This window comes from Salmo trutta, chromosome 39 (genome assembly GCF_901001165.1).
Source record: "Salmo trutta chromosome 39, fSalTru1.1, whole genome shotgun sequence".
Lineage (NCBI taxonomy): Eukaryota > Metazoa > Chordata > Actinopteri > Salmoniformes > Salmonidae > Salmo > Salmo trutta.
Window position 1 is genome coordinate 8,120,278 of NC_042995.1, and position 16,622 is coordinate 8,136,899.

General features: G+C 48.2%; 1 protein-coding gene and 1 long non-coding RNA gene across 6 annotated transcripts; one reads left to right on the plus strand and one right to left on the minus strand.

Annotated features, from left to right (window-relative positions):
- The first annotated feature begins 43 nt into the window (after window positions 1-43).
- LOC115179776 (28S ribosomal protein S9, mitochondrial-like) lies at window positions 44-16,566 on the plus strand. The gene is made up of 6 exons (XM_029741533.1): window positions 44-105; window positions 736-918; window positions 4,651-4,713; window positions 10,643-10,728; window positions 14,072-14,241; window positions 15,562-16,566. Exons 1-6 carry the CDS (start codon window positions 82-84, stop codon window positions 15,651-15,653), a joined length of 618 nt encoding a protein of 205 aa, XP_029597393.1. The 5' UTR covers window positions 44-81; the 3' UTR covers window positions 15,654-16,566.
- Window positions 6,772-8,925, minus strand: LOC115179777 (uncharacterized). Of its 5 annotated transcripts, XR_003872994.1 has the most exons (7): window positions 8,647-8,925; window positions 8,076-8,221; window positions 7,596-8,034; window positions 7,166-7,227; window positions 6,942-7,033; window positions 6,851-6,896; window positions 6,772-6,809 (listed from the first exon to the last, which is right to left on the minus strand). It is a non-coding gene; the product is annotated as an uncharacterized LOC115179777 (long non-coding RNA). The 5 variants fall into 5 exon arrangements; XR_003872997.1 differs by lacking the exon at window positions 6,772-6,809 and having other exon boundaries at window positions 6,814-6,896; window positions 7,596-7,896; window positions 8,647-8,924; XR_003872993.1 differs by lacking the exon at window positions 6,772-6,809 and having other exon boundaries at window positions 6,814-6,896; window positions 8,647-8,924.
- Window positions 16,567-16,622: the final 56 nt, after the last annotated feature.

Genomic DNA, 16,622 nt, shown 5'->3' on the forward strand with positions numbered 1-16,622 from the left:
CATTGTAAAAGTTACATTGTAATACAAATGTATTTGCTATCGACGTACTTCCTGTTTTCACGAGAGCGTCATTCAGCAAACATGGCGGCCTCCAGTGGAAAAACCGTGGGTATTTTCTCTGGAAATTCGGAAATTGCTGCTTCAATTTTAACACAGTCTCGTCAAATTTAACTCGCCAGGTAAAGCCAAGAGTTTAATTCGGCATCTTTTCACGGTAATGTCAACGGGGCTGCACTGCGGAGAAGCGCTGAGTCGTCCCTGAAATAGCTAAGCGCTAGTAGCAATGCAATGCCTTGTCAACTAGCTCACATGTAAACTGTCATTGAAGTAAGACAGCCAGCTAGCTAAGTAGCTAGTTGACTTTCTAGATATTGTTCTTCTTGTCTCAACAATGATGCCATAATGGACATAGCTAGCTACATGAACATAGTTAAGCCTCCAGAGCTTGTTTACATAGCTAGCTAACGTTATACTACGTTAGTCCCATTTACTAGTGGATACCTTGCTGTCAAATGCACATCAGTTGGTCTATTTGTCAATGCCAAATCTCACCGTTTCGGACTAATTTAATGCACCTAAAAGACCAGAGCCACCTACAGAGACGAGCTGTCTATTAGCCCAGATAACTGACATTCATCTATCCCTGTGAAAACCAAGGCCCAGGGTTATAAAAGCACCAGTTCTATACTACAGTATGTATCCTAACATAAGATCCTCCTCTCTCCCACACCTCAGATGCTGTCCAGACAGCTATGTGTGAGTGCTGTGCTCCACAGGAAGAACCTGGCTGCAGCGGGCCCAGAGAAGTTCTCAGATGAGTTCATCAAGAAGCAGGTGGAGGAGTTCAACATCGGGAAGAGACATCTAGCCAACATGATGGGAGAGGACCCTGAGACCTTCACTCAGGGGGACATTGATTTAAGGAAGACTGCACGTATGTCTAACGAGGGGTGTACAACTCCTGTCTTTCGCTAGTGGGATGCAGTGTAAACCCTAGAGGGATGTAGTGTAATGCAGTTTTTTGTCCTTACCCTACAATCAGAGATGGATTCATACCTCAATATGTCTATGGTGTCCACCCTCAACTCAATTGAGATATGCATTTGGCTAGGCTATGTTTAGAAAGGTGGCACCTTATTTGGAGATGCCACATGTATTTAAGGCGGTTTTCCAGCCATATTAGTTTAATTCCCCAACAGTAGTTGAGAATCATCTCTGGTCTGTCTCCGCATGCCATCAGCAGCATCTGGTGGAGCCGATCACACAGACACACTCTAACAGTCACCAGCAGGGGCCAGCACTGTGTAATGTGCTGTGTCCACTGTATTAGCAACGCCTGATACACACACATCCCATGTTATATTCATTACGAAGGAAGAATGCATTAGCTTCGTTTGCCCCACTCATTTAGTTTGATTTCCCATGATTCTTCACTTCCCGGCGGTCTCTAACCATCGTTCTATATAATGAACAGAACTGTTAGCACTTACCAGTGGGCTGTGTAAAACAGTTTGTGGTCATATGCATGTCCTTAAAACACCTAGGTGATGGGGTAAGGAAGTTTAATTGAAAAGAACAGAAAGGCCCGCACACTGAATTTGCCCCCAATTACCACCTTTAATGACAACGTTTTGATCCAACACGAATCTTCATCAGGTCAAGCAGACCTCGTTATCCCGTCCCCTAATATATACACATTTTACCCCACATAGTCATTACACATACAACACATAGTGGGTGTGGATGCTATACAAAACATGGCCATACAAAAAACAACATTTTATGCATATTCGAATAATCAGAGAGGTACATGTTGGCATCAATAATTAAATGAATATGTACAATCAGGCCGGGTTGGAACCTAGACAGCAGTAAGGGAATATTATGTTCAGAACTGTAAAACACCCACCTACATTACCACTACGTGTGGGACGCACGGTGGTCGTGCAGATCATTACAGAGTGACCTACTTCAAAACAACTTGTGTGCCTCTACTATTCTGGTATCCATAAGATGTGCACATATAGTCATTATGAAAATATACAATAAGACCTGGATCTGATCACACAGACAGACAGACTCAGCAGGGGCCAGCACTGTGTAATGTGCTGTGTCCACTGTATTAGCAACGCCTGATACACACACATCCCATGTTATATTCATTACGAAGGAAGAATGCATTAGCTTCGTTTGTCCCACTCATTTAGTTTGATTTCCCATGATTCTTCACTTCCTGGCGGTCTCTAACCTTCATCCTATCTAATGAATAGAGCTGTTAGTAGTGGGCTATGTAAGGAAGTGACATGGAGCGTCCTGTCCTCAGATGAGTGGAGGAGAGGGAGAGATGTGGGGAATGGGGGAGACTGGACGGGGAATGAGGGTGAGGGAAATGAGGGAGGCGGGAGAGGGAATGGGGGACCACTGGAGGGGGAATTAGGGGAAAAGGAGGGGTAATGGGGAGAGTGGAGGGGGAATTAGGGGAAAAGGAGGGGTAATGGGGAGAGTGGAGGGGTAATTAGGGGAAAAGGAGGGGTAATGGGGAGGGGGAATTATGGGAGACTTGCGCCTGTGTGTTGTTGTTGACTCTGGCTCAGTTTACTCTGGTTCAGTTGATGTGACATTCCTATTAGTGCAAACAATGCAAGTGTTAGCAGGTGAGATAATAAAAGTGAAAATTAGTTTCTAAATTAGGCACTGTGCAGAAACTATTGTGTAGCAGTACTCTCTTTAAGTTGTTTTATTGACATCGATGGAGTTTAGACAGAGTGGAGGAATCTAGATTGGTGTGAACAACACAGTGAAATCTGTGGCAGGGAGGTGGTCTCTCCCTTTCCCCTCTCTCTGTCTCTCCCTAGGGGACTCTGCCATACTGCAGCCTAGGGTATGAAATGAACAGGTGCTGCCTTCATCTGGCACAGTGTTCCACTCTCCTCCTCCTGTCTTCTTCTTTTTACCTCCCCCTCACCTGCCTCTCTCTCTTCTACCTCTCACTCTCCTTCCCTCCCTCTCTCTCTTTGATTCCCCTCATCTTGACAGCCCAAAAGGCTGCAGCATGCTCTCTCCTTCTAGCACCTGTTCCCTCTCTTAATTGAGCAGACAGAGTGAAGGAGGAAAATAAGTTAAAGATGAGGGAGAGGAGGGATGAACAGACTGGCTGGAGAAGAGTGGCAGGGTGGACACTACCTGTCTGTCTCCCTCTCCTCCCACACACACAAATGCACACCTTCAGAGACGCGCACACACACACACACACCTTCAGACTCTCTCTCCCCCACACACACACACCTTCAGCCCCCCCCTACCTCCCACACACACACACACCCTGTCAAGAGTAGTGCCATCTGTAGCAACACTAATGACCTGGCTCCACTCTGCTGCCTTCACAAGGAGACTGGCTGTGAGTGTGTGAACTTAGGGTGAACTGGTGACTCTAGTCTGTCCTCTGGTTCCTGTCACCTGGCTGTTTGTTTGTTCTCTCTCCCCTCTAACTTTCACTGCTGTTCTCTAGGAACTTCCCTCTAGCCTTTATCTGAACTCTTACAAGACTTGAGTGTCTCCTCTCTAACCTGTTAGCTAGCCTGGCTGCTACTATCATTTATCCCTGTTCAGAGCTGGCTGTTTAAACTAAAGGTTTCTCCCTGTTCAGAGCTGGCTGTTTAAACTAAAGGTTTCTCCCTGTTTAGAGCTGGCTGTTTAAACTAAAGGTTTCTCCCTGTTCAGAGCTGGCTGTTTAAACTAAAGGTTCTCCCTGTTTAGAGCTAACTGTTTAAACTAAAGGTTTCTCCCTGTTCAGAGCTGGCTGTTTAAACTAAAGGTTTATCCCTGTTCAGAGCTGGCTGTTTAAACTAAAGGTTTATCCCTGTTCAGAGCTGGCTGTTTAAACTAAAGCTTTCTCCCTGTTCAGAGCTGGCTGTTTAAACTAAAGGTTTCTCCCTGTTTAGAGCTGGCTGTTTAAACTAAAGGTTTCTCCCTGTTCAGAGCTGGCTGTTTAAACTAAAGGTTCTCCCTGTTTAGAGCTAACTGTTTAAACTAAAGGTTTCTCCCTGTTCAGAGCTGGCTGTTTAAACTAAAGGTTTATCCCTGTTCAGAGCTGGCTGTTTAAACTAAAGGTTTATCCCTGTTCAGAGCTGGCTGTTTAAACTAAAGCTTTCTCCCTGTTCAGAGCTGGCTGTTTAAACTAAAGCTTTCTCCCTGTTCAGAGCTGGCTGTTTAAACTAAAGCTTTCTCCCTGTTTAGAGCTGGCTGTTTAAACTAAAGCTTTCTCCCTGTTCAGAGCTGGCTGTTTAAACTAAAGGTTTCTCCCTGTTTAGAGCTAGCTGTTTAAACTAAAGTTCCTCCCTGTTTAGAGCTGGCTGTTTAAACTAAAGGTTCTCCCTGTTTAGAGCTGGCTGTTTAAACTAAAGGTTTCTCCCTGTTCAGAGCTGGCTGTTTAAACTAAAGGTTTCTCCCTGTTCAGAGCTGGCTGTTTAAACTAAAGGTTTCTCCCTGTTCTGAGCTGGCTGTTTAAACTAAAGCTTTCTCCCTGTTCAGAGCTGGCTGTTTAAACTAAAGGTTTCTCCCTGTTTAGAGCTGGCTGTTTAAACTAAAGGTTCTCCCTCCATCTTTAGGATATGTTAATGATATTTGACTTCTCACTTGTTTCTGTTCCAGAGAAGCATTACATACCTGTTCCCCTCCGGCCTGTTTGACAATAAAGCCAAACCACTGATGAAGGTAAGACTAGACTTCCTCCCTGTCTCCTTTTTCTGTCTCATGTAGAAGTGTATTAACTCAGAAACTTCCAGCATCCGGAAGAGGTGTTTCCAAAACAGCGAGGTAGGTCATTTTTAAATAGATTTACAACTGAGATGGATTGTTCTACTCCTGTGGTCATTTTCACTCTGTGTGAGAGCTGCACTTTCACAACATCACCAGCAGGGGGACCTCTGAGTTTTTGCTCAATCTCTAACAGTGATTGGGCTAGATAAAGTAAAGTGGTTTACACCAATGGCCTAACTCTCTCTCTCTCTCACTCATATATCCTCTAGCTGTCCAATGGGGCGCAGATGGACGGCCATTCCACTTTCTGTTCTACACAGGAAAGCAGTCCTACTACTCTCTAATGCACGTGAGCACTGGGTGTGAGAGAGACCTGGAGGAGAAAGACTGATGGGGGATGTTTTTCTGGAGGTAGAAAGCCCCCAGTCTTAGCCTCCAGGGCCCTATTTATGGGAGAGAGAGGCTTCTGATCCCCAGGGAAAGGTGCTCCTGTCACATCCCATTTCACACACACAGCCAGAGCTACAGCTGAATACAGCAGGCGGGCTGGGGGAGGGAGGGAGGGGTGGGGAGGTACGGAGAGAGATGTGGATGGAGGTGGGATGGTGAGAGTAGGAGCAGTGTGAGAGGATGGGGGGGGGTGTTTGGGAGAGGCGGAATGTAGGAAGGGGTGCAGACAGGCAAAGGGTGTGACTGTGTCTGTGACGGGCCCCTCTGTCCCCGTCCTAAATCGTGTTTCAGGCCTGGCTCGGTGACCATGGCTGATAGTCAGGCTTTGTGCCTGGATGAGAGCTGCTCTGCCCTGGGGATTTCACCAGAGAGGTAGAGGGTCCCTGGAGACCGGTGCTGTAGATTAGCTAGCTACCCACCTCTACCCACCCAGCTTACCCTCCATCTTCTGTATTTTTCCTTCACACCCGCTCGTTCTCCCTCTTTACCTTCCTCTTGTTTATATGGCTGATTTGACCATGGACAGAGGTGTGTTTCTGCGGTAGATAAGAAGTGTATGTAACCTGGCAATATTTTTGTCCTCTTATCAACCCCCCCACCCCTTCCCATGCCCTGCAGCCACCCCTGGCTCCCTGCTGTTAGTTTAAATAGGGATGTCAGACCAGACGTGTCTGAGAGGGAGGACGGCTGTCTGTGAGGGAGGACGGCTGTCTGTGAGGGAGGAGGGCTGTCTGTGAGGGAGGAGGGCTGTCTGTGAGGGAGGAGGGCTGTCTGTGAGGGAAAACTACTCTCTCTCTTTCTCTCAATTCAATTTAAGGGCTTTATTGGCATGGGAAACATATGTTAATTAGATAATAAACAAAAGTGAAATAACCAATAAAAAATAACAGTAAACATTACACTCTCTATTGCTCTCTCTCTCTTCCCTTCTCCGTGACAGGGAACTCACCCCCCTCCACTCTTTTGGCTTTTCTCCCCCCCCCCAGCCCAGACCCCTGTAGTGCAACCCGACCATGTACAACAAACACCCCAGTATGCCTTTCAGGGGAGAACTGAGTCTGAGATTAAAAAGGGGACAGGTCACTACTCTCTCGGTTTCCCTCTTTCTATGCGTCTCTCTCACTACACAGCATATTGTTTGATACCTCTGGAAGAATCCCAATCCCAACATTTGAGTGTTAATTAACTCTGCAAACACACATCTACTTACATGTGCACAGTACTGTATTTACAGCCACAACACCTCACCCTGCCCCCATAATACATCTCACACACACACACACACACACACACACACACACACACACACACACACACACACACACACACACACACACACACACAACTCTGCCCAGTCATTGGGGTGTACAGCTGGCTGTGTGTATGAGGAAGAGGCTTCCAGGTTGAGTGCTCTGTGGTTCTGTTGGGTTTAGCCCCCTCACTGCTCCACTGCCCTCTTCATCTTATCTACCCCCTACCCTACCCACTGCTGAGGGAAACCAGGGGTACCTGACTACCCCCTAACCTACCCACTGCTGAGGGGAACCAGGGGTACCTGATTACCCCCTACCCTACCCACTGCTGAGGGGAACCAGGTGTACCTGACTACCCCCTACCTACTGCTGAGGGGAACCAGGGGTACCTGACTACCCCCTAACCTACCCACTGCTGAGGGGAACCAGGGGTACCTGACTACCCCTACCCTACCCACTGCTGAGGGAAACCAGGGGTACCTGACTACCCCCTAACCTACCCACTGCTGAGGGGAACCAGGGGTACCTGACTACCCCCTACCCTACCCACTGCTGAGGGGAACCAGGTGTACCTGACTACCCCCTACCTACTGCTGAGGGGAACCAGGGGTACCTGACTACCCCCTAACCTACCCACTGCTGAGGGGAACCAGGGGTACCTGACTACCCCTACCCTACCCACTGCTGAGGGGAACCAGGGGTACCTGACTACCCCCTAACCTACCCACTGCTGAGGGGAACCAGGGGTACCTGACTACCCCCTACCCTACCCACTGCTGAGGGGAACCAGGTGTACCAGGTGTACCTGGTTACCCCCTAACCTACCCACTGCTGAGGGGAACCAGGTGTACCTGACTACCCCCTACCTACTGCTGAGGGGAACCAGGGGTACCTGACTACCACCTACCCTACCCACTGCTGAGGGGAACCAGGGGTACCTGACTACCCCCTAACCTACCCACTACTGAGGGAACCAGGGGTACCTGACTACCCCCTAACCTACCCAATGCTGAAGGAACCAGGGGTACCTGACTACCCCCTAACCTACCCACTGCTGAGGGAACCAGGGGTACCTGACTACCCCCTAACCTACCCAATGCTGAAGGAACCAGGGGTACCTGACTACCCCCTAACCTACCCACTGCTGAGGGGAACCAGGGGTACCTGACTACCCCCTACCCACTGCTGAGGGGAACCAGGTGTACCTGACTACCCCCTAACCTACCCACTGCTGAGGGGAACCAGGGGTACCTGACTACCCCCTACCCTACCTACTGCTGAGGGGAACCAGGGGTACCTGACTACCCCCTAACCTACCCACTGCTGAGGGGAACCAGGGGTACCTGACTACCCCCTACCCTACCCACTGCTGAGGGGAACCAGGTGTACCTGACTACCCCCTAACCTACCCACTGCTGAGGGGAACCAGGTGTACCTGACTCCCCCCTACCCTACCCACTGCTGAGGGGAACCAGTGGTCCCTGACTACCCCCTAACCTACCCACTGCTGAGGGGAACCAGTGGTACCTGACTACCCCCTACCCTACCCACTGCTGAGGGGAACCAGTGGTCCCTGACTACCCCCTACCCACTGCTGAGGGGAACCAGGGGTACCTGACTACCCCCTACCCTACCCACTGCTGAGGGGAACCAGGGGTACCTGACTACCCCCTAACCTACCCCCTGCTGAGGGGAACCAGGTGTACCTGACTACCCCCTAACCTACCCACTGCTGAGGGGAACCAGGGGTACCTGACTACCTCCTACCCTACCCACTCCTGAGGGGAACCAGGGGTACCTGACTACCTCCTACCCTACCCACTCCTGAGGGGAACCAGGGGTACCTGACTACCCCCTACCCACTGCTGAGGGGAACCAGGGGTTCCTGACTACCCCCTACCCACTGCTGAGGGGAACCAGGGGTACCTGACTACTCCCTACCCACTGCTGAGGGGAACCAGGGGTACCTGACTACTCCCTACCCACTGCTGAGGGGAACCAGGGGTACCTGACTGCCCCCTAACCTACCCACTGCTGAGGGGAACTAGGGGTACCTGACTACCCCCTACCCACTGCTGAGGGGAACCAGGGTTTCCTGACTACCCCCTACCCACTGCTGAGGGGAACCAGGGGTATCTGACTACTCCTTACCCACTGCTGAGGGGAACCAGGGGTACCTGACTACCCCCTACCCTACCCACTGCTGAGGGGAACCAGGGGTACCTGACTACCCCCTACCCTACCCACTGCTGAGGGGAACCAGGGGTACCTGACTACCCCCTAACCTACCCCCTGCTGAGGGGAACCAGGTGTACCTGACTACCCCCTAACCTACCCACTGCTGAGGGGAACCAGTGGTCCCTGACTACCCCCTACCCTACCCACTGCTGAGGGGAACCAGGGGTACCTGACTACCCCCTAACCTACCCCCTGCTGAGGGGAACCAGGTGTACCTGACTACCCCCTACCCTACCCACTGCTGAGGGGAACCAGGGGTACCTGACTACCTCCTACCCTACCCACTGCTGAGGGGAACCAGGGGTACCTGACTACCCCCTACCCTACCCACTGCTGAGGGGAACCAGGGGTACCTGACTCCCCCCTACCCTACCCACTGCTGAGGGGAACCAGGGGTACCTGACTACCCCCTAACCTACCCCCTGCTGAGGGGAACCAGGTGTACCTGACTACCCCCTACCCTACCCACTGCTGAGGGGAACCAGGGGTACCTGACTACCCCCTACCCTACCCACTGCTGAGGGGAACCAGGTGTACCTGACTACCCCCTAACCTACCCACTGCTGAGGGGAACCTCCCTTTTTATAAAGATTATAAACCCCCTCACACCACCACCTCCCTTTTTATAAAGATTATAAACCCCCTCTCACAACCACCTCCCATTTTATAAAGATTATAAACCCCCTCTCAACACCACCTCCCTTTTTATAAAGATTATAAACCCCCTCACAACACCACCTCCCTTTTTATAAAGATTATAAACCCCCTCACAACACCACCTCCCTTTTTATAAAGATTATAAACCCCCTCACAACACCACCTCCCTTTTTATAAAGATTATAAACCCCCTCACAACACCACCTCCCTTTTTATAAAGATTATAAACCCCCTCACAACACCACCTCCCTTTTATAAAGATTATAAACCCCCTCACAACACCACCTCCCTTTTTATAAAGATTATAAACCCCCTCACACCACCACCTCCCTTTTTATAAAGATTATAAACCCCCTCACAACACCACCTCCCTTTTTATAAAGATTATAAACCCCCTCACACCACCACCTCCCTTTTTATAAAGATTATAAACCCCCTCACACCACCACCTCCCTTTTTATAAAGATTATAAACCCCCTCACACCACCACCTCCCTTTTTATAAAGATTATAAACCCCCTCACAACACCACCTCCCTTTTTATAAAGATTATAAACCCCCTCACACCACTACCTCCCTTTTTATAAAGATTATTTTATTACTTATTTTGTTGTGACACAAATTGGTTTTTGCTTGATGTTTGCTTTCCCCCCCTGTCTGTCTGTCTGTCTCTCTCTGTGGCGGAGTGTCGGCGGATTAGACTCCACTCTATCAAGAAGGAATTAAACAAACATCTGCTGAATAATGGACAGGGAAATGAGTTCTCACCCGGTCACGTGGGGGAGGGGAGGGGAGGGTGAGGCTGCTTTGGGACATGACCAGAATGCCAGGCTGCTGGCCCGGGTCGGGTCTGGGCCCTCTACCACCAGCCTTAACATACTGTACCGCGCTTGATGGGCTAACGCCAAGCTCATGGGCTCCATGCCAATTTAGACAAGCGTGCCCGCGGACAGCGGGTAGCAAACCCTCTCGCTCCTCATGGCGGCTTCTTGGGGAGAAAGGGGGAGTAAGCTTTAGCCCAAGTGCTCCCCCAATTCAATTTTCCCACCCAATTAAATCCAGCCAAGGATGGGGACAGATATGGGATCTGTTTTCATAATGGAGAATCCTCTATCTCTTGTGTGTGCGCGGCGTGCGCGCATGCGCCAGAATATACAATGCACTCCATACTGGTCTTTTCTTGATACAACACAAATACACATTGTTAATATTGAGTGAAAGGTTCATAGACCATAGGGTGTTCCATGTTGTTTAATCTGGTTGTCTGTGTCCTCCTGTCCAATTCAGGACACCTTCACTAAAGCCCTGGCAGTAGAGAAGCACCAGGACCGTCTGAGAGGAAAGGGCCTCTTCATCCAGGATGCCAAGCAGATGTGAGGATAGTTGTTTTCACAGAGCAGTGAAATAAGTTCACCAGTGAATGTTGATACGTGTGTGTGTGTGTGTGTGTGTGTGTGTGTGTGTGTGTGTGTGTCTAACTGTGTCTGTGTTCAGTTCTCTGGTGGATAGTCGGTGGGTAGTCGGTGGGTAGTCGGTGGGTAGTCGGTGGGTAGTCGGTGGGTAGTCGGTGGGTAGTCGGTGGGTAGTCGGTGGGTAGTCGGTGGTTGCTGAAAGAAGAGCTGGAGGAGTTGTTGGTGGAGACATTTACATTACATTTTTTACATTTTAGTCATTTAGCAGACGCTCTTATCCAGAGCGACTTACAGTAGTGAATGCATACATTTCATACAATTTCATACATATCATACATTTTTTTTCTGTGCTGGCCCCCCGTGGGAATCGAACCCACAACCCTGGTGTTGCAAACACCATGCTCTACCAACTGAGCTACAGGGATGTAAGAAGGACCACGATGTAAGAAGGAACTCTCTTTTAATACCATCACATCCAGATAGCTGCTCCTTTTCCTTGGTCCTTCTCAGTTCAACAGTTGTGCTGTGATAGTATTTACTGAGGAAAAAGACCTTAGATATCACTAGCTAGGTTTCCATCCAATTAGCACCAGGTTTTCATGGGAATATTCAAAAATCTGCATAAATTAAATATGTGCATTTTCCCACCAGAGAATAATCAATTCCATCAACTTGAATTGTTGCGGATAAAAGGGTGTGATTAGGTAGTCCACATAAAAATCAAGTTTGCGGTTAAATTCCCATGTACCGAATAAAACAAATACATGTTAAATGGATTTCTCACATTTTCAACTCTACGGATGGTTTTGTCACAAATGTTGCATTATATTGCGAATGTGCACCCAGGTACTGGCACGTGCGCTCTAGCCGACAGCTAGCAGATACATTGCGGGTACAGCCTACATGATGAGATTATTATGGACTAAAGAGCGAGATTCGTTTCATTTGTCAAAAGGCACCCAAGCATCAATCATCATGTCACCAGAATAAGACCCTCAATATTTATTGGAAAGGAGCATCAAACTCATAACCTTGCACTTTCACCACCCTGTGAAGTTCATCATCATTTATTTCATCTGTTGCCTAATAAACTTTACTTCAGCATGATGGTTATTATATCAATATTTGAAACATTTGGAAAGCTTACCGACAACTTTGCTGTTTCCATCATGCCTTCCAATATTTGTATCTGACATGTACTTTACTCAGATAGGTTGGCTGGAAACCTGGTTGTTGGCATGATAGACACTGTATTACTGGTATAATGCAGTTCACCTAGTCACCACAAGAGGTTGCTGTTTAGACACTGAACAGAGCCCTACACCGCCAATAGAAAGTAGGCGTGTGTGCTTATGTTCTTACGCTCCAGGGTGACGTTTCCCCTACAGATCCAGGATCAGCTTTCCCTCCCCCAATCCTAACCTTTGCCATTAGTCGGGGAAATGCTAAACTGACCCAAGATCAGCGTCTAGGGGCAACTCCTATTCTTCCATGTTGTGTGTCTCTGGTCAGTATGCACGGTTCATCCAGCTGATGGAGAGGTTGCTGTCTCTGCCCTACTGCTCTGTGGAGGAGGACTTTGTCCAGCGCTACTGCAGACAGCTAGAGATCCAGTCCTCCAAGCAGCAGGTCCAGCCCCTACAGTACGACCAGCACGCAGTGGCTTACAGCACTGGAGATGGTAAACAGAAATCAAATCAATTAATACCATTGGGCTTTAATCAATCAATGGATCAATAAAATAGCATTTATTTGCATTTGTCTTAAAGCAGTTGATAGCAACCCGGGTCTAAAGTTCACCATCGTTTCAGTGATCTTTCCCTTTCAAAGAATGACCTACAGTCATTGGTAGGCCAGGGCTTCATGGTAAAAGAGAGAGATCTAGGATAATAAGTTGTGTGTGTGTGTTTCCCAGGCTGGAGGAAGACCGCTACAGGTACTGTCCTACTGAGAGACAGCGGCTCAGGCTCCATCAGCATCAACGGGACAAACTATGTCCACTACTTCCCTGTCCTGCAAGACCGGTCCGTGTTCCTTCCCAGTAGACATCCACTGTAATGTTTTCAAATAGCATGTGCTTTCAGACCAGTACTGATGAAGTACGAGACAAATCAGAGAGACATGGCTCGTTAGTGCTTCCTCTCCCACCAATGAGATCACAAGTCCCTGCTTCTTTCCACACGCCTCTCCCCATCCTTCCTTAATGTGCACGCCGTGCCACGTGCACTCTCAAACAAAACACTGTTGAAAAGTAGCTTTATGTTGCACTTCACTGCGTTATAGCCTCTTTTATTTATCTGGGATATAGCAGAGTTAATTACACAACTGAGTGGGTTAGGTGGGTGGGTGGGTGGGTGATCTCCTGGGCTGAGGACAGACTGAGACAGGACTAATAGGACCTGAAGGGTGACGGTGGTTTGACTGTGTCAGCAATAAGCCTTTCATTTAGTCTGCTGGGATGTGGGCCAGAACATACATATTCAGACACACACACCCCTCATCTGTCTTTTTCATGCTGAGACAGAAGAGTGACTGCTGTAGTGTCTAAATATGACCGTGTGGCTCTAACAGAGGTTGACAGGACTCTATACACACACCGCTGCTCTTTACAATCCTCTAGACAACCACTGCTGTTGATAACTGGTATCTCAGTGTCCAGTGCCCACTCCATTGACTGACTTACTTACCCTTTTCTCTCTCTTTATCCTGTTATCCCTCTTATTCTCTTTCTCTCTCTCTCTCTCGCTCTCATTCTATCTCATAACCAACTCCTCTTTCTCCCTCCCTCCTTTCCACCTCTCTCCCTCCCTCAATCTTTTTATCCCTCCCCTCGCCCTTCTTTTCTCCTCTCTCCTCCCTTCTCTCCATCCCTCTTCCCTCCTCCCTTCTCTCCATCCCCTCCCTTGTCTCAATCCCTTCCCTTCTCTCCATCCCTCTCCTCCCTCATCTCCATCCCTCTCCTCCCTTCTCTCCATCTCCATCCCTCTCCTCCCTCCTCTCCATCTCATCCCTCTCCTCCCTCCTCTATCTCATCCCTCTTCTCCCTTATCTTCATCCCTCATCTCTCCATCCTTCTCCTCCCTTCTCTCCATCCCTGTCCTCTCCTCCCTTCTCTTCATCCCTCTCCTCCCTTCTCTCCTTCTCTCTATCCCTCTCATCCCCTCCCTTCTCCCCATCACTCTCCTCCCTTCTCTCCATCCCTGTCCTCTCCTCCCTTCTCTTCATCCCTCTCCTCCCTTCTCTCCTTCTCTCTATCCCTCTCATCCCCTCCCTTCTCTCCATCCCTCTCCTCTCCCCCTGACAGTGAGCAGTTGATGTTCTCCCTCCACTTCATGGGGGTGCTGGGGAGGTTTGACATGCAGTGCAGTGTGAGTGGCGGGGGCCATTCCAGCCAGGCGGGGGCGCTACGCCTCGCCATCTCCTGCGCCATGCTCAGCTTCCTGTCTGAGGGACAGGTGGAGACCATGAGACAAGGTTGGTAGTGGTACTACACACACACACACACACACACACACATCATTCAGAAAGCTTTATTATCTATTTTTGTATTTATTTATTTTTCATTGAACCTTTATTCAACTAGGCAAGTCAGTTAAGAACAAATTCTTATTTACAATGATGGCCTACCTAGAGGCAAAAGGCCTCCTGCGGGGACAGGGGCTGCGATTAAATAATAATAATCTAGGACAAAACACACATCACTACAAGAGAGACAACACTATATAAAGAGAGACCTAAGACATCAACATAGCATGGCAGCAGCACAACATGACAACAGCATGGTAGCAACACAACATGGTAGCAACACAACATGACAACAGCATGGCAGCAGCACAACATGACAACAGCATGGTAGCAACACAGCATGGTAGCAACACAACATGACAACAGCATGGCAGCAGCACAACATGACAACAGCATGGTAGCAACACAACATGACAACAGCATGGTAGAAACACAACATGACAACAGCATGTCAGCAGCACAACATGACAACAGCATGGTAGCAACACAACATGACAACAACATGGTAGCAATACAACATGGTAGCAGCACAAAACATGGTACAAACATTATTGGGCACAGGCAACAGCACAAAGGGCAAGAAGGTAGAGACAACGATACATCATGCAAAGCAGCCACAACTGTCAGTAAGAGTGTCCATGATTGAGTCTTTGAATGAAGAGATTGAGATAAAACTGTCCAGTTTGAGTGTTTGTTGCAGCTCGTTCCAGTCGCTAGCTGCAGCGAACTGAAAAGAGGAGCAACCCAGGGATGTGTGTGCTTTGGGGACCTTTAACAGAATGTGACTGGCAGAACGGGTGTTGTATGTGGAGGATGAGGGCTGCAGTAGATATCTCAGATAGGGGGGAGTGAGGCCTAAGAGGGTTTTATAAATAAGCATCCACCAGTGGTTGTTGCGACGGGTATACAGAGATGACCAGTTTACAGAGGAGTATATAGTGCAGTGATGTGTCCTATAAGGAGCATTGGTGGCAAATCTGATGGCCGAATGGTAAAGAACATCTAGCCTCTCGAGAGTAATCTAGCATGGGTAGGATGGTCATCTGAATCAGGGTTAGTCTGGCAGCTGGGGTGAAAGAGGAGCGATTATGATAGAGGAAACCAAGTCTAGATTTAACTTTAGCCTGCACATTTGATGTGTTGAGAGAAGGACCGTTTTAATTTACATCAAATGAACAACATTGGCCGCTGTTCCTCTGTTGCTTTGTCGTTGATGTATTGTACTATTTTTGGTTTGACCTTTGACCTGCATCTCTGCCTCCCTCTCAGCTGGGCTGCTGACCCCTGACCCCAGAATTAAGGAGAGGAAGAAGCCGGGCCAGGAGGGAGCGAGGAGGAAGTACACCTGGAAGAAACGCTGAGGTGGAGGACAGAATAGAACTGGACACAGGGAAATCACAGCAACATCTTCATCATTATCTTCCTCTGAGATCAGAGCTGTTATTAGTAAGTGGACAAATTGTTCATCCAACCCCTGTTGTAGCTTTTTATATGTCCCCTAAAGGTGTTTTAGATCTGGAAATGGCCACCAAGTACATGACTCAAATACATGTACAAATTCAAAGGGGTTCTGTCCATGTGAGGGCAGAATACCCAACCAACTCCATATAGGCTGGAATGTTTGTTTTCTGCCACCAGAGGGCCATCTCTGGCAACACACCTGTCCATTGTCATTGTCTGTATATTGAAAATAAAATGATGTTTTTCATATACCTTGCTATAATATGCTGTTTTTATTCCATAGAAAAGTAAATGGCCAGTAACGTTACAGCTGCACCTTAACCAGGCGCTGTCCACGGTCATGGGGTGCTGAAAGTCCACATTAGGGATTCTGCCTTAGTCGCTGTCCATGGTGATGAAACCTGCGGTAGCAGATTCTGTATATTTCTTGCCTTCAGAACTTTCACTCCTGCATTAAATTGGAAAAAGTCACGACAGTTCCATCATGTGCCGTCTCAATTTACACCACAGGATGGCGATCAATGCGCATAAAATGCCCTGGTGTTACCAGGGGAGTGTTCAAGATGCATGGGCGCTCTGAGCATGCGGTTGTAGAATATGTACTGTGGCTGGTGAAATTATTATTACATTCAAATTCAATAGATCTTTATGTGTATATCAATGAAGTCAATTGTGTATGCTTGTCGATAATAAACTATAAATGGTTTAGCCAATGTCTTGTGTTATCAAAAGGTAGGCTATGAAAAAAAGAATGTATTTTCACTTTGGACGTAATCTCTCATTCTGTTTTAATAAACATATTTGAAACAAAAATGCTGCATCTTCTGATGCTCGATGTTACAAAGGCAATGTGTTGTGCATTGTCTTTG

Excerpts from the sequence above, each read along its gene's own strand:
- LOC115179776 (XM_029741533.1), top strand. The coding sequence starts at position 82 with ATGGCGGCCTCCAGTGGAAAAACC. Across the intron at positions 106-735 it reads CGGCCTCCAGTGGAAAAACC|ATGCTGTCCAGACAGCTATG; the intron begins GTGGGTATTTTC and ends CCCACACCTCAG. Across the intron at positions 919-4,650 it reads TCACTCAGGGGGACATTGAT|AGAAGCATTACATACCTGTT; the intron begins TTAAGGAAGACT and ends TTTCTGTTCCAG.